Source organism: Phragmites australis, chromosome 4 (assembly GCF_958298935.1).
Source record: "Phragmites australis chromosome 4, lpPhrAust1.1, whole genome shotgun sequence".
Taxonomy (NCBI): domain Eukaryota; kingdom Viridiplantae; phylum Streptophyta; class Magnoliopsida; order Poales; family Poaceae; genus Phragmites; species Phragmites australis.
Genome location: NC_084924.1, coordinates 32,852,607 through 32,874,414, shown reverse-complemented (window position 1 = coordinate 32,874,414; position 21,808 = coordinate 32,852,607). Strand labels below are relative to the sequence as shown.

At 41.8% G+C, this 21,808-nt stretch overlaps 2 protein-coding genes across 3 annotated transcripts; one reads left to right on the top strand and one right to left on the bottom strand.

Annotated features, from left to right (window-relative positions):
• Positions 1-4,227: 4,227 nt before the first annotated feature.
• LOC133916158 (serine/threonine-protein kinase AtPK2/AtPK19-like) lies at positions 4,228-8,544 on the bottom strand. 2 transcript variants are annotated; one of them, XM_062359697.1, is made up of 7 exons: positions 8,359-8,544; positions 5,875-6,879; positions 5,688-5,770; positions 5,489-5,612; positions 5,210-5,383; positions 4,991-5,098; positions 4,228-4,693 (listed from the first exon to the last, which is right to left on the bottom strand). In XM_062359697.1, exons 2-7 carry the CDS (start codon positions 6,532-6,534, stop codon positions 4,394-4,396), a joined length of 1,449 nt encoding a protein of 482 aa, XP_062215681.1. In that variant the 5' UTR covers positions 6,535-6,879; positions 8,359-8,544; the 3' UTR covers positions 4,228-4,393. The 2 variants fall into 2 exon arrangements, with proteins under 2 accessions (XP_062215681.1, XP_062215682.1); XM_062359698.1 differs by having other exon boundaries at positions 5,489-5,609; positions 8,359-8,542.
• Positions 8,545-16,682: 8,138 nt separating this feature from the next.
• Positions 16,683-21,321, top strand: LOC133916157 (uncharacterized). The gene is made up of 7 exons (XM_062359696.1): positions 16,683-17,281; positions 19,796-19,876; positions 19,998-20,072; positions 20,350-20,394; positions 20,510-20,599; positions 20,696-20,797; positions 20,912-21,321. The coding sequence occupies exons 1-7, from the start codon at positions 16,844-16,846 to the stop codon at positions 21,071-21,073; spliced, it is 993 nt and encodes a 330-aa protein (XP_062215680.1). The 5' UTR covers positions 16,683-16,843; the 3' UTR covers positions 21,074-21,321.
• Positions 21,322-21,808: the final 487 nt, after the last annotated feature.

The following is a 21,808-nucleotide window of genomic DNA, read 5'->3' as shown; positions in this document are numbered from 1 at the left end:
ACGTTCGGATGTTCTCGTTCATATTCCATCATATAGGTCTTCAGTTGCCAACTGCACCTCCAGCACCTACTCCAGCTCCTAGTCCTCTCCCAGGCAGTGTCAGTGGACTTTTAGATACTTCAGAGTCAGAATTTCCTCTCTCAGCATTCTTCACCATCGGAGTCCTTTCTCAGCCTGTTGGGACGTCTCAGAGGCCAATGCTTACTTCATTGTCGTCATCTGTGACCACTTGACCTCTCAGTTTTGAGGACTCACTGCACTCGACAGCCACTTTTTAGCAGCCATCAGTTGTGCCTCCAGTTGTCTCGTAGCATGTGCTTGATGAGGTAGATCCTACTCTTCGGGTCGTGCTCAGTCAGGTTGAGCAGGAGATGGCCGCCTTGGGTCACGACACTTCCAGCTCCGATCCCCATCCAGACGCAATACCGTTAGAGGTTCGTGCCCCATCCATCTCTATTTCGCCTTCAGCTGATGTCGATGCTGCTGATGTTGAGATCATCTATTCCGCATCTGAATCCGAGGATTCTGCTTCTCAATTCGTGGTGCAGCCTTCTTCAGCAGCATCGGCTCCCTCGCCTCCTCCGACTCTAGATGTTTAGATGTATTCTCTTTTTGGTACTTAGATACCAAAGGGGGAGAGAGTTTAGTGTTATGGGGAGTTGGAAGAGAGAAGTAGTTAGCTTGAGTGGCTAGAGATCTTTTGAGTTTCAGGGGGAGTTTAGAAGTTTGGGTAGTTAGGTTCATCTTGTTGGATCTTCATGGGTTTTGATGTAATGACAGGCTTTTTAGCTCGCTTTTTGGATTTGTTTCGTTTGTCATCACATTGTGTTTAAATTCTTACATGCTTAATTCTATTTGTTCTAGCATGATAAGTTATTCTAGTGCTAGACTTTCTCTTACTTTATTGTTATGTGTTATCAATTGCCTAGTATGATAGGGTGTACTTTATTGCATACCCTTATCTCCCCATATGTGTTGTCATCAATCACGAAAAATGGGGATATTGTAGCATCTAGGTCCCTAGGTAAGTGGTAAGTATTTCAGTGATTAATGATAACTGTATCATTCTAACTAACAATTTGTTTTCAAGAGAATCAAAATTAGTTCACAATCATATTTGGGTATTCTTGGTCCCTATGACGATTTTATGGACGGTCAAAGGATATGTGCATGAAGATTAAGGATCTTCTAGCTCTAAGTGTTACAAAGAAGATGAATGACACTTAGAGCAGTATAGGTCTCCTTTTTAGTCATTTGATCGTACTATAAAAAGGGGCTAAGAGTAATAACTTGATCTAGTTAAGTCTAGACTTGGTCCTGTGTAGAGTAAACTCACCGGAGCATATTTCTTCTCCAGAGTTTGAAAGCTATTGAGTATACAGGATGATCCGGTGATTAAGGAGATGAAATCATCAGAACCTTTTATTAGCGACACGTGTTCACAAAAAGGTGAAGTGTTACACCGGAAGGTCCGGTGCTCAAGCATAGAGCATCACCAGACTATTTTGAACAGAAGTGAAAAATCTTCGAAACTCACCGGATGGTCCAGTAATCTGTGGGATGGATCACTAGAGTGTTGTTTTCCAAAGAAGATAGAAACAGGTTGATTGAAGTAGTTCTACTCACCAGATAGTCCGGTGATGGACCAATGTTTACACCGGAGTGATTCTTCCAGAGGTGATTTCAAGTACTGAAGAATGAAGATAAATTGATCAGATGGTCTGGTGATGATGTTGTGTACACCAGACAATACACCGAATAAATTCTACCAGAAAAGGTTGCAACTGTTGAAGTTTAATGAGTAACTCACCAGATGGTCTAGTGTGAATGGAGTGCTCACCAAATGACCTCACCGGAGCATTCTCTGCAGTAACAGCTAAAGATAGCTGGCACAATGGGGCATTGAAATTTAAACTCACTGGATTTTTCTGTGCGAGTAAGAAGATGCTCACCGTATCATATGGTGTCAACAGAAAAAAGGGATAATTAGGCAACGGCTAAATTTAGATCTTTAGCCTATAAATACCCCCTCATTTCGTATCACTGTGATCTCTAGCGGCCCAGAAGAATTCATACATTGTATATGTCATTAAGAAGTAAGAGGGAGCACTTGAGTTGATTTGGAAGTCCCTAATTGAAGGTTAAGGACATCATTAGTGTTTGGAGAGTAGCAAGTGTGCATCTAGTTGTAGTCTAGGCTTGATTTTTGTCAAGTGAAGCTATTGACTTGTTACTCTTGGTGGTTGGTAACACCTAGCCAGTCATGGTGAATAGAAGTGTTCTCGGTGAGCTCTTGTAATTCTTGTGGGAGCCCTAGGAAGGGTTTATACTTGGTTTGATACCCGTCAATTCGGAGATGGAGAAGTGACAATCATGAGGAAGCACTTGAGTCTTGGTAACTCAAGGGGGAGCAATATCCTTGGTGGATGCTCCAACGAGAACTAGGGGGAGTGTAAACTCCTCGATATCTCAGGAAAAAATCTGGTGTTCTCTTGTTTATCTCTTTACTATTCCACTTTTACTTTGAGTATTTACATTCTTTACTATTCCACTTTTACTTTGAGTATTTACATTCTTGCAAGCTTTTGTGTCTATATTTTTCTTAGTATCTTTGCTTGCTAGTTTGTTAGCCTTGTTTGAGCTTGTTCGTGTAGTCACATTTTCTTTCATCTATGCTAAGGTTGCTACTTGTTTAAAAAACGGTAGAAATTTTTAATTAGAGCCTAATTCACTCCCCTCTTGAGCCATTCGATCCTTTCACCGTGACCCGACGCACTAGCACCGTCGAGCTACACGGCACCAGCGTGTTATCGTCCGTGTACTTCTCACCGATCTGTGTGTCGAAGAGCGCGGCACTCTCCCTGGGCCCACAATAGCACGTCCAGCCACGTCCGTGGTGGGTGGTCCCGGAGATGAGCCGCTTTAGGTCGGCGACGGAGATGGAGGGCGCTGACACCAGCATGGAGAAGTCTCCACGGCTCTCCTGTATCGTATATCGCCATCCTCATCGGCCGCTAGCAGGGTCTTTGCCACGGTCGCCGGAGAACGGATGGATGAAGCACAGAACGAAGAGAGGTGAGAATGAGAGAAGATGAGAGAAATGGAGGGGTGCGCCCGTCCGCCTTTTATTTTATAGAGGTCGGCACGACACCGAGTTGCAGTCCAATTCATGTGACGTGTTGTGTTCGGAGCTCGGAATCCGACATATGTCTTTCTCTCTCTCTCTCTCTCTCTCTCTCTCTCTCTCTCTCTCTCTCTCTCTCTCTCTCTCTCTCTCTCTCTCTCGGAAACGGTTTTTTTTTTCAGAAACAGGCCAAGGTTAAGTTTAATGTTGTCGTCTTATAAACCACCTTGTAGCTTTTAACAGAAGCTTGAGACTATTTAAATAATCCCTACAGTAGGTCTTGCTTTAGGCGTATTTAGATCACTTGCTGCCGCTTGCTTTGCCTGGCTTGGCAAGAATAAAACGTTTGATTTGTTTGCTAGCTATCTTAGTGCTCGTGCTTGCTAACTTTTTCTTTGACAGCTCGAGCGAGCCAAATCATCTTTCCCCATAAAAAACAAAGCTAGCCTCGCTCAGCAAGACGACACGAGCAAAGAACCAAACACACCCTCAGTTATTTCATAGCAACTCTATACCCTCTAAATTTGTAGGCCGGTGAAAAGAAAGAACAACCCCTTATCGGTGAAAAGAAAGAAAAAGCATCTATCGCCAAGACATCCAATACAACCATGGTAACGATCAGGACCTGGCTTCAGAGCTTCCATCTTCTTGTTCCATTTTACGAAATCCATGAGATCAGGTATGTCCGTTCACATTTTTCAGGATATCTGGCACTAGTGAAGATGCACAAGCTTAGCGTGTAGGCGAAGAACTGGAACAAGGAAAAAGAACGACCAGAAGTGAATACTGTGCCGCAAACGGTCATTCGGGAGTTGGACCTTCGGTCTCGTACCGGAGCCTTTATACAGTGTCGTGAACGGTCACTCTTTAGTAGACGTGTGTATCAGTTACAGGTCTAAAATATACCTCAAGGTATATATAGATACATGTGTATATACGTTTAGACATGCAGATACTACAGTGTTGAGGCTAAAAAAAGAGTGGATACTGTGCCGCTTCAATAAGATTTTTGGGCAAAGACTACACATTGCCACTCTCCCAACAGCTGTCCTCGGGCAATATATAGATGTGCACCCCCCCCCCCCCCCCCAATAACACAAAAATTAGGTGACACTTGCATCCTTAGTGTCTTGAACAAATATATAGGGGGTTCCACATACAAATAAAACTGCAGAAGTAGAATGCTTCACGTACGTACAGCGAAATTGATCGAGATAAATAATTCTTCAAACTCCGGGGTAGCATCTTGCAAATCACTGAAGTACCTCATCAGCCTAGAGGACTCGGCTTTTGAAGGAAGGTCGCCGGCCTCACATAGCTGAACCCCACGAAGTTGCTATCGGCAGCGACGGGGCTGGCCACCGGAGAGTCCAGCACGGGCATGCTCGTCCAGCACTCGTCGAAGTTCGCGATGCAGGTCTTGCCAGCAACATTCGGGCGGAAGCTTGGCTGGATCTGTCGGGCCTCCAGCCTCTTCCAGTTTACTGACTTGAACCACTTGTGGTTCTTTATTTCGTCGCTGCTGCCTGGTCCGCTGCCCAGCCGTCTGCCAGCTTCTTTGTGTAGTAACTGAAAGAAATAACACAGGGGTGAGAAATTTGAGATGGTGATGTTAAGATGAATCTCTTAAGAGAAACATGTTACGATATGAGATTAGCAGAAAGAAGATCTAAATATTAATCCAACTAACAAGGCGGCAGTTATGTCCTAACAGAGAAATCTGGGCCTGCACAAGCCGTCCATGCGTGAACTTTGAGGACTCAGATATTTTATTTTACCAGCTTGGCATTCTGGTTGCCTCTGAACACAAATACGAAGCTAACTGAACAAAGCACAGGGGGTAAGGTGAACATAGGAGCAACTTACGCCTTTCAACAGAGAGTGAGCTTCGCTAGACAAATATGTGGGCAGCTTTATCTTCTCCTTCACTATCTTCTGCTGAATTTTGTCTCTGTTTCCACCAATAAATGGGGGCTGCCATATATTGCAAAAGAATGAGCAAACAAATAAAAGGAGATATAAAATAGATAAATCATCTACGAAGCAAACACTTCAAGCCAGAAGCTTCCTACTCAAACAACTCACCTTGCCCGTAAGCATTTCAAAAAGTAGGATTCCCACACTCCACCAGTCAGCAGCCTTATCATGACCTCTGCCCTGAACAATTTCTGGGGCCATATACTCAACAGTACCACACATTGAGTTTGATCTAGTGTTTTCATCAAATTCTTTTGCCACGCCAAAGTCGGTTAGCATGGCCTAGAAACGTAGACATGTCCAGAAAAAAAAAATCAAAATTCTAATCAGTACATGAAGGGAGAAGGTGATATTAGAGGAACAGAGGATATATTAACGGATCCTTACATGACCATCAGCATCCAATAAGATGTTCTCAGGCTTCAAATCTCTATGCATAATACCATTGGCATGGAGGTGGGCTACGGCACATACAATTTCAGCAGCATAGATGCGTGCAAGCTCCTCCCTACTTGATAAAAGGTAGCTCAATTAAAAGTTAGTACAACTTGATAGGCACAAAAATGGAACTACGAAATTAAATTACCTAAACAAACCCTGTTGGTAAAGCTGGAAAAAGAGATGGCCCCCATTTATGAAGTCCAAGACAAGGTAAAGTCGGTACTTTGTCTGCCAAAAAAGTACAATGTTTAATATTGGCAACAGGATGCCACTAAAAGTATAGCACCCGAATTTGGCAACAAAGAATGAACACATAAATGGCAATTGCCTACCTGAAAGGAGTACCTCAACTGCACCACAAAAGGATGATCAACTTTTGTCAGTATCTCTCTCTCGGCTTTCATATACTCAGCATGATTCTTCTCCAAAATCTTGTCCTTCCTCATTACTTTCATTGCATATATTTCTGAAGTACCTTTCTTTCTCACCTGATAGACTTTGCCAAATGCCCCTTGGCCAACAAGCTTCAAGACTTCAAAGTTATCAAGTCCAACACCCTCGTTCTCCTTTTTTGCATCATCAAGCTCTTCATCACTAAGCGACCCTTGGTTAATTTGCTTTTCTTTGGAAGCACACTCTGAAAGTTCCAATGAACTCTCTGTCTCGTGTAGTGCGAGCTTGCTAAATGGCAAAGACTGGCTAACAAGAGATGATGGACCAACAAGAGAATGAGATCGCTTGATAATGACCACAGGGTCGTCGTAAACTTCATCGTTGGACTCAGCAACAGGTGCTGGGCTGTCTGGAGTGAGAATACTCACTTCGGTGGGGGTCTGGACTGCAGTAGGTCCAAAAACATCAGAAAAATCGAACTCAACATTTTCAGAGGGGACAACATCTGGAGGCCCCCCTGGCAGAATTATCTTCCCTCTAAAGAGCTTGGGGCCTTGTGCACGAGCTGCTGTAACAGAGGTTATCTCAGAGGAAACCATCTTCACGGGCCCAGGATTCAGCAGTTTAGAGTCGTGATGCCTAGGAAGTCTTGGGCCACAATTTCCGCTGTGGGTGGCTCCCCACAATCAATTCCCAGATTAACCAGGATGATGCCTTATAGGGAAGCTCTGTCTACGGGAGGCTGCCTCCACAGATTCCCAAGACAACAGAAGATGCAGGGCAGCGAACAATGGCCTTGAACAAGTGGAAGTTTACAGGGACAACTGGGAACCCCAAGAATCCTGGAAGGAGGCAGGGTGGGACACTGCTGTTGTTTCCCGCTGAACAGGAAACTTTGGATGCCACTGTTCTTGCTGAATTCATGAGATCAACTTGTCTATGGGCTGCAGGCAGAATGAAAATATAGTTAATTTCACAGAAAGAACAGCTTGCTTGATGAACATTAAACATGGAAAATTAGTAAAGAATTCCGGAATAGTATGGTTATTGCATAATGACTATGCATGGAGTTGGTCACAGCATTCAGTACAAAACGCACTAAACATAAGAAGACAGCAAAAGTAATAAGATGGTAAAAGCTCATGTTGTGAACCTACAAATTCATGTTTTATTGGAAGAAAAATGTATTCCCTATGTCTTGGTATACTTCTGTTGCTACATTATGATTTGGGAAAGCTATGATTAGTGGAGTATATGCTTAAATAAGCACAAAGCAGAACAAACAGTCATCACATGATCGAGCATGTTCACAAGATTTCACACAACTACACAAGGTGAGCCAATCCTATACATCAAGTACCAAAATAACAAAAATGAGCATTGTTCTTACTGTGAATGACAGAGCACGAAAATAAAAAGTACCAAAGAATCAGGTTATGTACAGGGAAATACATCAAAGAATCAATTCTTCAGGGGAAAAAATGAAAATTTAGCAAGGTCGGTGAACTAACTGTTGGAATTTGAGAACTATGTTAATAACTGAAGTGCCGGAAATGGACCTTCGAGATTTTCACGGTATAACCATTTATAGTCCAACAGGTAACACACACGGCTACATTAATCGAAGATTGAAATTTTGAAGTGGTTTCCTCAAAGTAATTTGCTATGAATCATAATAGATTGGTGGGGTGTCGACTTCAAAGAACAAAAGCATTCCAAATCTAGCTCTCAAAACAACTAATCCCAGACCAGCTGAAAAGGTAAACAACTCAATTGGTTTTTTTGGGAACTCGTCCACCCCAAGTCAAATTTAGAAAACGACCACCTCCAGCATGTCAGTGACTTTCAATGCCCTCCAGTTAGTGTCAAATCGAAGAAGAAGCTCACCAAAACTGGCGTTCTTAATCCACCTACACCGTTTTTCCAAGCATATCCGAGAGTGGAGAGCTCAAAACTTAACGCCTACCAGCACATATCCATGGATCCTCCCGAAGTTTGCATACAAAATTAACCTACGTTATAAAAATTCCCCAGGGCAGATGCGCAATGATCAATCACCAGGCCAAGCTGAAATGGAAATTCAGCTTGACCAGCTAAATCCCCAAATCCACAACCCCATCCCTGAACCCCGGAGTGCCACAGATCCAAAGGACAACAATTTCCGACAGATCTAATCACCCACACGAATCCCGCGCCCAAACCAAGCCCCAAGAGACCTAACGCACAGCACCCAAACGAGCAGCATCAGATCGGCGAACCCACATCACAGTTACACCCAACAAAATCGAAACGGAAATAGCAAAAAAAGGAAGAATCTGCGAGTCGGGCGCGCGCATCGGGAGGCGAGAACCTGACAAAAGGTGGAAAGAAACGGCGGCGGAGGAGGGAGGAGAGGACGGGCGAGAAGAGCCACGAGGACGAACCTTTGCAGAAGGGAGCGGGCGGCGACGGGAAGGACGGGAAGCGGCGTCGGGTTGCTCGGCGAGCTGGTGCGGCCGCGCGCCGAGGGGCCTATTATAGCGGCGGCGCGGGGGACGCGGGGCTACGAGAGCGGGAGGGGATGCGTGTCGGGATTGGATTGGTGCGTTCCGTTGAGCCGCATCGTGAAAAAAAATACTGGCGAATATGCGGAGGGGGGACGCAAAGTTGGACGCCCCAAGTGTCATGGACACAGTACACGCGACCATGGCAGATGGTTAGATTCGATTTCCCCGCGAAAAGGATAAGAATTTAGTGCTGTTGTAATATTATAAGAATTAAAGAAGAATATAAGATATCGCTCTACTTTATATAAATCAGTGCGTGTATAATTTGGTAATCTCTTTTCTCCGTGTAGGGTACCGGAGTAGGGGTAAAAGTAGATGGATAATGTTTTATCGTATCTGTCTTTTTATCGGATTTGGAATCGGAGCGAATATTGCACATATACAGATTTAAATATGAATTATTTCAATATTAGAGTCGGAAACAAAGAAGAGTTGGACCAAAAACAAACTAAAATAGTTAAATATTACGAGCGTGCAGAGCCATACAAGCAATAAGTAGCATAATAACAATAATACATGTTAGTGTTAGAACTGTACAGGTATCATCTCCACTTCAAAGCTATCTATCATTTTTATTGGTATAAATTTTTATGAATGTGCATATTCACATAATAGTCAAAATCTCACTCTTAACATATTACTCCACCAAGTGGAGTAGAAGCTGGTAGGATTCACTTAGCTCGCCAAGGCCAAGGCGTGACCAGCTAGGGGAGCATGTTGGCATGCTCGCCAAGGAGAGGCACAGCCAATCAGCTTGCGTTGTCCTTACAAAACTTTAGCTGATTAGTAAGTACTCTCGTGCTGATAACATGTTATAATAATTATATTACCATATACTAATCAAACAAAAAAAATTAAAAAATAGCCGATAAAAGACATATGATATAGTACGCTACCGCTCCACTTTATTATTGATCATTGTGTGCACTACTTAGGAATCCATTACCTCTTTATTTGCAGGGACCCCATTTACATGGATGAGTAATATTGACTAAACTCCCTATCACTAATGAGTCTAGTTTAGGTTAAATGTTCATATATGTATGGTGCATTTGGAAGCGAGCAACGCTTTTGTTACTAGCCAGAAACAAGAGAATCATTATTAAACAGAGAGTTAGATTTCTGATTGCCGTCAAAAACCAAGAGAAATGTTTCTGTTTTTTTACTAGCAAGAGAAACACTTAGAATGGTGTTTCTTGCTAAAATCATCTCCCGTGACAAACAATCTTCATGAATCCAAATCTATTGAACTAGCAAAAAAATTACACAAGTTGATTCTAATTTGTCATAAAAATGTTTCTAGTGAGAAACTGAATCCAAAATGCTTTAGGAGAATCTAGAACTATACCAAATGAGGTTGTAGGCTATTGGATAGGATTATATTATAACAGGTGCCAATTTATTCTGAGTTTTTCAGTGTTGGTTCTAAAAAGAGCCAGCGATTTTAGTTCATTACCAGTCTAAGTAACTACGACAACCATAAGCCATGACATCTCATCACCATTTTTTCGTTTCCTATGGTTTCTCAAAGGAACACTACGGGGCAAGTCGTTCCTAGTGCACATTACTCTGCTTTGTAACATTAATTGCATGGGATTTGCGCTGGATTGAACCATATAAGTTGATTCCACACTTACTGGCCTGACGGAATCGCGTTCCTATTAGAAATTGCAGAAGAAGACATAGCAAACTGAATGCAAGTGAGATTACTCGTGAGGTGTTTGTAGACATCATACTCACGGTGAGTAGAAAATGAGTCATAAGGGACGAGTTGACAAAATATGTGACTTAGGAGGGTCCATGGATTATCTTTTCTAGTGTGGAAACAATTGAAACATTCAAGCAGATAACTTGTCCAATCCGCAATGGTGAACTTTCGAAATGCGGCCTTCAGCCAGATCAGACAATGTACTACACCGTTGAGCGATGTGATGGTCAAAAATTGCAGATGTTTTTATGCCTCTACTGGACTATTGTCCTCACTTTGACAAGGAAAAGAAAATGTTAGACTACCTTGTGCCCATAAATCGGATGGATAAGGAGAAGTTTGGGCAGTTCACCAGACATCTTCCCAGTGAAATTTAAGTTCCACGTGAAAGGGGTCGCATTCTTGCAGTACCAATCATCCCCGTCGTCTTCCATGCGGTGGTTTTCTTTCCTCCGAGCTGTGTTTTCTTTGGGGCCCGGTGGTAGGCCGTGCCGGCAAAGGAAGCTGCAGCCTGAAGCGAGCGAGAGCCGTGAGACGCTAGAAAACGTGAGGACCGGCCACCAGTGGATCCACGTTGCTTTGCGGCAACACCATCTTTGGGATGATCTTAGCTTGGATGCAGGGACGGACGGACACATCTTAAAAATTGAAAATAGTGATGGGTTTTTACAACTTCATGAAGAAAAAAAAAGTTTAAGTCAATTGAATTCTAATAAAAAAAATTGAGTGAGGATTATACTCTCTTTAGCCCTCTCCTGGATCCGCCCTTGCTCAAATGGTACTTCTTGGTTGCACTCTTTGAATTGCTTATTGTTTTTCGTATCCTGATTCGTTTGGGCCCATCGGCCACCATGAATTATTGGAGCCGTCCACACGTTAAACAGCTTTTCATTGAAAAGCATTAAGAAAATGGTTTCCCCCAACAGTTGCGTGAAGCAACTAAATTCCTTGTTAGCATGCTCTTTTGCATAGTGACAATGCATACCATCACTGAAAGGATAACTGCTTCTGTAGTAGGATATTGTGGTAGTATTATACTCACCCAGTTCGTTTTATTTCATGTAATAGAATAGAATTTCAAGAAACTCTGAATTTTTTTAATTAGCTTATATCTCATTCATTGTGTCTTACAATTCACAGGACTCAATTCCTTTATTTATTGATTGTAATAACTGGTTTCGGAGACTGGTGAATTTAGTGCGATGGTAGCAAGAAGCATAACTCTAAAACATCAAATAGAGAAGGAGGGAGTAATGTGTAGCTTTTCCATAGTAATAATGCTTGTAAAACCAAAAGGTATAATTTTGCCAAAAATAGTTTGTGGCCATGTGTTCTAAAATGTGTGTCTAAGATTGAAGATATGGTTAAGCAAAATATTTGTTGTATACTTTATCAATCTCGGCTCGAAGAAGCCCGACACGTTAGAGATGTTGAGATAAATGAGAATTTTAATGTTTTTTTGGCTTTATCCTTTTGCGGTCTGGTGGCCCATTCGCCTTCTTGGAGGCCAAGCCCATTCGATGAGGGAGAAAGGGGTATCCGGCTGCTAGGGCAAAGCAGAGGGGAAAATGCTAATGTATAAGAGGGAGAGAGCAAGCGGCGGTCGTTGGTGAGGCAGTGGCGCAACCACCTATGATTCCCTCGGGGTCGTGAGGTTGGATGGCGTGGTCGTCATGCCTATTTCTAGCTCGGTTCCCTCTCCCTGGTATTTATACAGAAAACCTTCTTCCATCCTCTCAATCTGGCTGGTTCCTCTCAGATCTCCTTTTTCGGCTTTGATTCCACCTCTAAGGTTGAGCTGAGAGTAGCTCGGGTCTTTGCCTTGGTGGTTCTGTGATTGGAGGGATTGGGTGAAAGAGGACATGTGTTTGACTTTGTCAGAGCTGTGAGCGTTGAGGCTCGCTCGCACGTGCCGATACGGTACAGTGAGACTTTGTATCTCTGTCTTCCCTCTCGCCGGCGGCAACTGGCAGGTAATTGGATTTCTGAGACAACGACTATAGAGCCGTACATTGCCTCTATTGTTAACTCATACCAATGAGTCTCTCTGTGAGTTTTATCTCCTTGGTCTGAACAGTAGGGTTAATTTTGATTTACTGCTTGATGATGATGATATTATGCACTGAAAAACTAGGCGTGCAATTGAGTACAATAGATAGAACTTGTTTTGACTCTCTGGTAATCTTGCTGATATAGGTAGTGGTTGAGTCTTTTGGTTTGTGATTCTCTGGTCATAATCCGTATACTGAGTTTGGGACCTTGTTCTCTCTGTATGCTACTTGGTAGCTTGGATTCCTGAATTGGTGATGTTGTACTGGTTGAAGCTGCAGAGTTTGATGGTTCATTAATTCATGCTCTAGTTGTCTGTAGCTTGGTAAATTTTAGTTTTCTGCAGGAATTTTGTTTCCTTCAGTAACAATAAATTTGTACAACAGTCCAGTCTAGGAACATTAGTTAAGTTTCAGAGGAAGTTTGTCAGGTTCTTTATCTAGAGGTTATCTTAGCTTCATGCACGGTTTTGTGATGTGTCCAGTGATAGTTAGGGAGCAGAACCTCGTTGTTCTGGGGCCACATAGTTAAACATCTGAGAGCAATACTCATTTCATCTTTGTGTTGTTTTGTGCTTTACTCATACATGATGAATGGTGCTCTTTCTTCTGAACTAGTTATACATTCATGTAATATCATGTTTTTTTTTGTCTATGTGTTGTTAAGCAGTTTTGATATTGTATTTGGAATATGGATATTCATGCTCTTTTTATCGCAATTTATACAACAAGAGATATGGCCTAAACAAACACACATGTCCCATGGCTGTGTGCAGGCATCTAGGGGTGCAATCAAATCAGATACAGACAGATAGTATTGGATACGGATACGGATACTATCGAACAGTGTCGGAGTCAGATCGAACACGAATAGTATCGGGCATGGATATCCGTCATCTTATACTTGCTTCAGACCCCTTCGGACGGTCAGATAGTCAGATAGATAGAAAATTTTCACTTCATTTGCGAGTGTCAGCGAGGTTCTTATCATGTTTTAAGTTAAATCACAATAAGTTTTCTCATAACACCCAACATTCGGATACTTCAGATATCAGATCGGATACGGACGGATAGTGTCAAACAGTGTCGGATATGGATATCAGTCATCCCATATTTGCTTCGAACCTCTTCAGGTATTCGGATGGTCAGAAAATATATGTTCCCTTTGCACCCCTACAAACACCCAAAATGAATGAGAGGTAGCGAGCACACAATGACAACCAACAATCCATTACGCATTCACGACCCATACTAGATACTTCACGGTACAACCACTAGTAGCACTCTAATTTACATGTTGATCCACATCACCCTGTGACCACTGTCGAGTATGAAGAGAAGCAAGGTGAAGCTGAATTGGAGATGGCCCCCCTTTGGGACAACCTCTAGTCAGCTTCTCTCAAAAAAAAGTTGTCCAAGGCAATTCTGGGTAGTTTCTACAAAAGTCAGATCCCTTCGTACAACCAGGGCGCACAAGTGATGAAAGCCCCTCTGCCATTGAAGTTGGCGTGACTACCTACAATTGCCATCTATACAACCCCTAGAGCCCCTTCACATTCCCATCCGTGAGTCCGGCATGCCCACGTGCAACCCTATCCACTCACCCACATCGCTTCCGCATCTCATGAGGTGGTTAGGGTTTGAGAGGGCGGGGACTGGTGTGATGGTGATACCCAAGCGACACGCTCCCTCTGTCTAGTGCACTTTTCTGCCAAACGACATCCCATTCATTGAATATTTACCCACCATTGAGTATTTGAGACATTAAGAATTTGGTGCAAATAACAAGTGCTTAAGGAAAGAAAATGGGTGGCGCAAAATAGCTGGCAAAAAATAGCAAAGAAAAAGGTACTCCCTTTAATCCCAAATATAAATTCATATAACATTCTCCCAAATAAACCAAATATAAGTACATAACAACTCCAGTGCACATTTTGCTTCATTCTTCCATATATGACTCTACTTAAATGCGCACTAATCAATGTAGTAAAGTTGTCACCCATCTTAACTCAAACAATAATTGATATGCAATAGAGTCATTGTACCCCTCACTTTTAATTTGCCCAAGTTCAAATGGGCTTATATTTGGAATCAGTTAGAGTATTTTGAAATGAGAATAAACCCAGGAGTCTTTTTCCAAAGTGGCATAAAGTCAAGGCTCAAAATAATGATCCCAAAAATTCAAATAATTATTGACCAAGATATATAATTATTTATTATATATTATATAAACAGGGAGAATTCCTTGAATGACAAAAAAAAGGTTCTAGTTCCCTATATGCCACTATTTTTTTTGAAGTTCTTTGTATATCATCCATTCTAACTATGTTTCCTTCCTGCCATTCTGTCCGGTCTCCCGTCTAAAAACACTGTGCACAGGGTATAGTTCACAAGCGCAACAACTCTCTATTTCTTCAAAAATTGATGATCTTCTGTTTTTCCAAAAATTATAAAACTTTTTGTACATGTTCTATAATCCATGTGCAACCCATTTTAATTGGATTCACCCAAAAAAACTATCTACAATTTATACTAAAATCTCTAAAAAAAAGTTAATTTTATAACTTCTAATAATTGTTAGGGTCTCAAATAAAATCTCAAAAATCTGAAACAATTCACTAATATTCTTATTATATGATATAATAATTTTTAAAATTATTTACAGTCCTAGGTTATATGGTGAAAAGGTGAGTTAGAAATAATTTTAGAAATTATTATATCACATATTAATAATATTAGTGAATTTCAGATTTTTAGGATTTTATTTGAGGTCCTAATAATTATTAGAAATTATAAAAGTAGCATTTTTTTTAAGAATTTTAGTTTAAATTGTACATAGGATTTTTGGATGAATCTAATTAAAATATGTTACACATAGATTATAGAACACATATAAAAAATTCTAGTATTTTTGGAGAAAGAGAAGACTACTGATTTTTAGAGAAACAGAAAACCGCTGTGCTTATAAACAGTATCCATAAACAGTACACACATACAGTGTTTTAAGACGGGAGACGGTATGGAATGGAAGGGAACGAAACAAAGTTAAAATGAATGGGAACTTTAAAAAAATTAGTGGTATATAGAGAATTGGAATTTTTTTTATATCGTTCAAGTAACTCTCTATAAATATGGTGTATCTACGAGAGATACCCACTCTCGACGTACCCTTTACTTGTTCTGGTGTAGTTTGTTACCATCATAGAGTATATAAGACACGTAGATAAACATCGGGTAGGTAATATATCGATGATTACTAAACTATCGATCTTATAAATACATGAATAAAATAAGGGATACTTCCTTCAGTCGAATCATACGCCAGAAGATATAGATTTATACAGGTTTAGACCTTCCGAAGTATAATAGCACTACGTCATGTATTCTTATATTAATCTTCAAGGCATATTACAAGGGAATCTTAGATAGCCTAGATATGATCTAAACCTAGTCGATGATTTCTTGCTTGTAGTCTCGGCGAGATATCGATGTTGATCGCGAGTACATAAAGCTTAGTGCTAGTGGTACTATTGAGGCTTCTGCAAGCTTGTTGCTTGTTCAATGGATTTATCTCTAGTAGGATCTTCTGGCTTCATATATATATGTGGGTTATCGTGTAGCTTCTGGACTCCTTTCTAATTAGGATTATATTATTCTTAGAGATAAACTTTTCTGTTTACGAGATATCCCGATATCTACGGGCAGTTATCATACATCTAAGGATTCCTCTCCTAGACATGAACATATACCCCGTAAATACAAGAAACCCTAGAGAATCTTTATATATATATAAGATAGTCATATATGATAGTTTTATACTATTCATGATCACAACTGTATCCAAAAAATCTACGATAAAGCAAATATACGCTCAGAATACTCTGAGTAGACTATGCCAACCTTGCCTCGACTATAAAAGAAAAGGAGGAGGTACGTACAATGGGAGAAGTCTTTCGACAAGCAAAAGACACTCATTGAAACCTACAAACTGGGAGGCAACTCGTGCCTTCAAGATCCATGAAGTCGTGAAACCCTAGATCAAGTCTAATCGGCTAGAAACTCTATACTCATAGAAGATCCACGGTTTATAAAACCTCATCATCCGTCTAGTTTCTTAGAACTAGCTACATACCCTCGTACTGTTTACATATCTGTTCTTAGTTAATCAAGATAATATATGACATAATATTACTATCCTCGAGTAGACTCGAATATGTATAAATACATATCTATTTTAATATGCCTTATATGATGTGCAGGTATTTTTTTTACCTTTAAATATTTTGACGGTCGTTTACAGATTGTCGACAATTATCGTTGGTAAGTGATTTGAAAATTCTTTTCCCAGTAATTCGGAATCATTCAAAGCACGCACAATCTTCTTACGGAAATACACATCCTATCATCTGAGGCGTATTCTCGAGCTAGGGGGCACGATCACCATCAAATCCGATTCCCCCATTTCACGCAGGTCCATCCTCCGATCTAGGGCTATTAAAAAACTTCGAAGCTCGAGCTCAGCTAGTTGACAGCGCTACTCTCCGTCCGCCTTCCAAACTCCGGAGTCCCGACCTCCTCGCCAACCAATCCATCAACCGTTCCAACGATGTGCTCCTGCGCCTGCGCGGGCCTCCCCCACCCGTTCTTCGGACCCGCTCCAAGCCCAAAGCCCAGACACGCCTCCTCGCGCGGCCCTGTCCAGGCCCGACGCGTCCTCATCGCGCGTGCGGGCGCGGCCGCCCGGGACGACGCGCCCGCACCGCCGTCCAGTTTCGACTTCCTCGCGCTGAAGCGGGAGCTCGAGGAGGAGGAGGAGGAGGCGGTGGTGGCTGTCGAGGCGGAGGAGAGAGGAGGGGGAGACGGGGCTACTACCGAGGGCGAAGACGGTGGAGTGAGGGAGGCGGAGAGGAGTGCGGGTGGTACGAGGAGGCGGCGGCGGAGGCAGATGGTGAGGCGTTCGGCGCTGCTCGCGAAGCAGGTGGTCAGCGTGCGCTCGGCGCGGAGCCTCGGGTTCGTGTCGCAGCTCTGGGTCGACGCCGCCTCGGTACGTACGGACTGCTCCTCTCTTCACCTGTTCTGTTTGGGTTTGGGCAATCTGCTTGCTGTGCCTGCCTATGGTGGGCAGTTCATGGGCGGCGGTTAGCATTTACGTTTTACCACATCGTGTTGTCTTGGCATTCTGCTTTACTCGTTTTCATATCTGTTTCAACGTCAGGGTCAATGACGATTGATCATAGCGTTACGTGCTAATGTGCCTAGCCTAGCCCAAACAAAATTTTGTAATTGTTGGATTGGCCTTGACTCTGATATGGTAAGGGTAACAATATGTCAGTGATCTAGTGCAGATGGTAATGCTGTACGTGGGAAAAAAATTGTTCCGGATAGTTTCACACTTGCTGGCAGCTATGCTGATTTTCCTTTTCTGTGTGCACTAGCCAAGGTCAGTCGTGACATTGCTCCCGGGGGGGGGGGGGGTGTTCAAAGGTACTACAATTAAAGTTTATACTACAGTTAGAGTTTAAACAACTTTCAGAGCATAGGCTTGATATATCATCATTCATCAACGGTGGGAAAACATGTTGTAAAGAGTGTGTGTTAATATATTATGTGTCTAAGCTCAACTCTACTTACTATGCCACTACCCCTAGTTACAATCCGCGAGACAGAGAGTTACAACCAGACGTAAATAAAAAAAAATTGAGTTGCAATTGCTTTATGGATGAACGTAACTCCTAATGAATTCCTTGCCTAATGATGTACAACCTAAGGAACGCGATTGTAATCGTAGTATAATTTAAAATGTAACTCTGATCCTCATATATGTATTAATTGTAACTCGTTAGCTTCTCGTGTTGCAATAATATACTTCTAGACACGTGATTGTAACTGGTCTATTTAGTGGATTGTAACTGACAGTTTTTTGAGTTGTAATTGTGGGTGTGCACAGTAATAAACTATAGTACGTCTATGCGCAGAATAGACTTGCCGTATATATAACATACTCTCACACACACATATATATTCCATCCATGAGAGTTGTTCTATTCTGGACAGGCCCCAGTACAGGAAAGGAGATCGGCTGATTTTGCCAGGTTGTGAGAATGTGAGAAATGTATGGCGCCAGTTGGGTATATGGGTATAGGCAAAAGAGGGGCTTGGGTTCAGGTTTTGACCTAGTGTGTCTTACAAGCATTCACCATTTATCGGTAGCTAGTAGGCCGTAATAATTTTGTTTTATTAGAGGAAAAACCTTACTGTAAAAACTGAAAAGCATTTTTTTTTGCGAGAAAAGCAGTGGTTTTTTGTTATTCCCAATTTACAGCTCTATTGTCCAGGTAGGGTCCTGATTCCAATTTACACAGAAAAAAAAAACATCTACACCGAAGCGAAAATGATGATAAACACTAAAATTCACAGCAATACTGCATCATCTTCAGGTCAACACACCTCAGTTAGTTGCAAAGCTCAGCTAGCATGTTCATGAGTATAAATCATCAGTGCTCCCTGAATTTTCTGGACCATCATCTCCTAGGACTGACTTCCGATAGCCCTCAACTTGTCATTTGCACCTAGCTGGCTATATTAAAGAACGTAGCCAATAGTATTGAAGTAACTTGGCTAGTGTATCATTTGATGGTGGTGAAGATTTTTAATGTCCCTGTTGTGCACAATGGTACTGGTCAAGTGAGCAATATATGGATTACTGTAGCACTTGGTAGCCTTTGGCTCGTTATGATTCATTACCTATCAAGTTAGTGTTAGGATAGGATCTTATCCTATATTATCTATTAGGAAGGTTATCCTTATTGATAGAGAAGATTATAATGAAATTTTAGGAGGCCTAACCTCTATAAAAGAGGAGCCGCATGCTAACATTGGAATCAAGCAAGAAGAAAAAAAAAGTCTATAGTCCCCTCTTATCCCAACCAAGCCGTTTCTGTCCAGCCTTCTTCCCAGTGATAATTACCCCAATAATCCAAGGATCATAACAATCCATATGACTGAAAGTTATGTTATTTCTCCAAGTCTGAAAATCCATAATAACTATGCAATTCAGACATCCCGACCTTGTTAGCAGTCTACAATCGTAGCTTAAATCTTGTAGAGAATCTAGTAACTGTGGCTAAGATCCCCACAGCTAACTAGATGAACCCTAGTTTACTGTATAGACCTCACTTCACCTTCCCCTTTATTGAGATAGTTGTTAGGATCAGCTCTGCTTGTTTGAAGAAAACCATTTCTGTGCAGCAACGTACTCTAGTCATGCACCCGTCAAATATTCCTGCCTTATCTACCAGTGCAAACTTTCCTAATTCCCAATATGCCGTCCATTGTCTCATGCCATGTGGACGTGGACCCACATTGTCAGTGATACAAGCTGGACTTTATCAAGTTTTCAGTGGCATGACAGGAATTATTCCTAAAAGTTAAACCTGCTTATGAGTCCGGCTCTCTATAATATATGACAATACTATGCATGACGTACTAAATTTTCTGCTGTAGTCAATTTTTAAGACAATATCACCTCTTTATATCATCCGGTTCCATTTCTCTTCAGTGGATTGTTGCGTTGGTTGAAGTGAGGCCAAGCTTGCTTTCAGGAGAAGCAGAGAAATTCCTTTTTGAGGACATATATCAGGTGCGATGGTACTGAATGCTCGATTGCTTTTCCAATATAATAATATAACCATATTCTTGTTGTCCAGTGCGGCAGAAATCCCAAATTCAAATAATGTGCAAGCGCCGGATCCCTTTTGTAGGTTGGAGATGTGGTGCTTGTTGAGGATGAATCTGTGATTGAGAATGAACATAAACTGGTTGGATTGCACAGCTTGGTATGTCAGCTTTCTACATCGAAACAAGTTTCAGTAACCATATGCCATCAATCTATATTTGTTCAGCTAATAACTCAGCATTAAAATAATATTATGAGTTCAGCCTCAGTGGAACAGTCTTTTATTTCTATGTATACTATCTTCCCTCAAAAGGGAGCAGTTCCTTGGTCTCAAGTTCCTTGCAATGTGAGCGCTGCTTGAATATTTTCTTTACTTCGAGAATGAAAGCTATTCACATTGTTTTGTTACTTAACATGATGATAATCTTACTTGTTAGGTGGGCTGCAATGTTGTAACTTCCAGGCGACGCAATGTTGGTAAGGTGAGTCCATGTGGTCTTTAAAGAGAGGTAATATGCGTAAAATTCATTCCCAGTTTGTATATAAAGAGTCTACTTGAATTGGGATGTTTTTAAGCTTCCTTTTTCCATTCCTTAGGTGCGTGGCTTCACATTTGACATCAACTCAGGTGCTATGGAGTCTCTTGAGCTTGACTCATTCGGGCTCTCTATTGTCCCTTCTAGTCTGGTAATTTGACTTGAAACCTAATCTCATCTTACATACAAGCCTGCTAATTTTGCTGCTGTCTCAATGCACCACTATTTTCTTTTTTGGGGTTTGCAGGTAAGCACATACTGTTTGTTTGTGCAAGATGTGCTAGATATAGTCTCTGATACAATCGTGGTGCATGAAGACGCGGTTTCTCGGGTTCAACGGTTAACACAGGTCTGCATTAATGACTGCTTCTGATACATTTTCAATGTTAATAAGCCTTGAAATGTGTTTCTAATTGAATAAAACATCTTGTTGAGTTGAGAGTATTCGTTAACTAAATGTTAGGGCATTTGGGGCACTCAAAACATCGGCGGACCTGGTGGTGGGATGGACGAGTACGGTAGATTTGGGAGAAGAGCAAATAGTCAGGGAAATTCTGGTGGCCGAAAACTCCGTAGGAAGTCGAGGGATCCGGAGGATGAATGGGAGCTGCCGATGGATTATTGACAGATCGTACAAGTTGCAGCTGTGCAGGGCGAGAAGTTTTGCCTTGCTCTTCTGGTTAGTGCCATTTCTGTGCTGCAATAGTGAATGCTAGGATATGCTATAGTTGTTGTACATATTGGCGGATCACGATTCACGAAAGGGTGGCCCTTTCTACCTGGCCGTCGTTTGGTCGCTTTGGGCCGGTGGATTAGTGAAAAGCGAATTCATTTTGCCACGCAATAATGGAACCCCTTTTGACTTGGCCGACACTGAAATCATTCTGTAATGTCGTAGCTGTAATCATTCAGTGATGCAGTACTATACTGCTGCTACTGGTGTCTTGTCTCTCTTTCCGTTGCCCTGTGCCGTATTCTTTAGCTAGTGGAGGCCCATATGGTGTGACGGCCGACCTTAGCTTTAAGTGGGCCCTACATTTCTGGCAGTAGTACAGCGACCAACCATCTTAGGCATCAATGTCATTGTGTGAGCGTTTTCAGGCGATTTCTTCGAGTTTTCGGCAGTAATTTAGTGAAATTTAGTTGAATTTGTTAAAAAAATTTAAAGTTTTTGAAATTTGAATTTGAATTTAACCAAAAACCGGTCGATTTCTGAATACAAACCGCAGCGAATTGGTCGGTAACCGTGAATATTGAGTGGCTACCGATGTATTTTGAAACTCTGGATCTGATGAATGCAGTGACAGTGTCGCCTCGTTTACGCGCACCAGATTTCGCCGGCGGCCGATTTATGGCACCG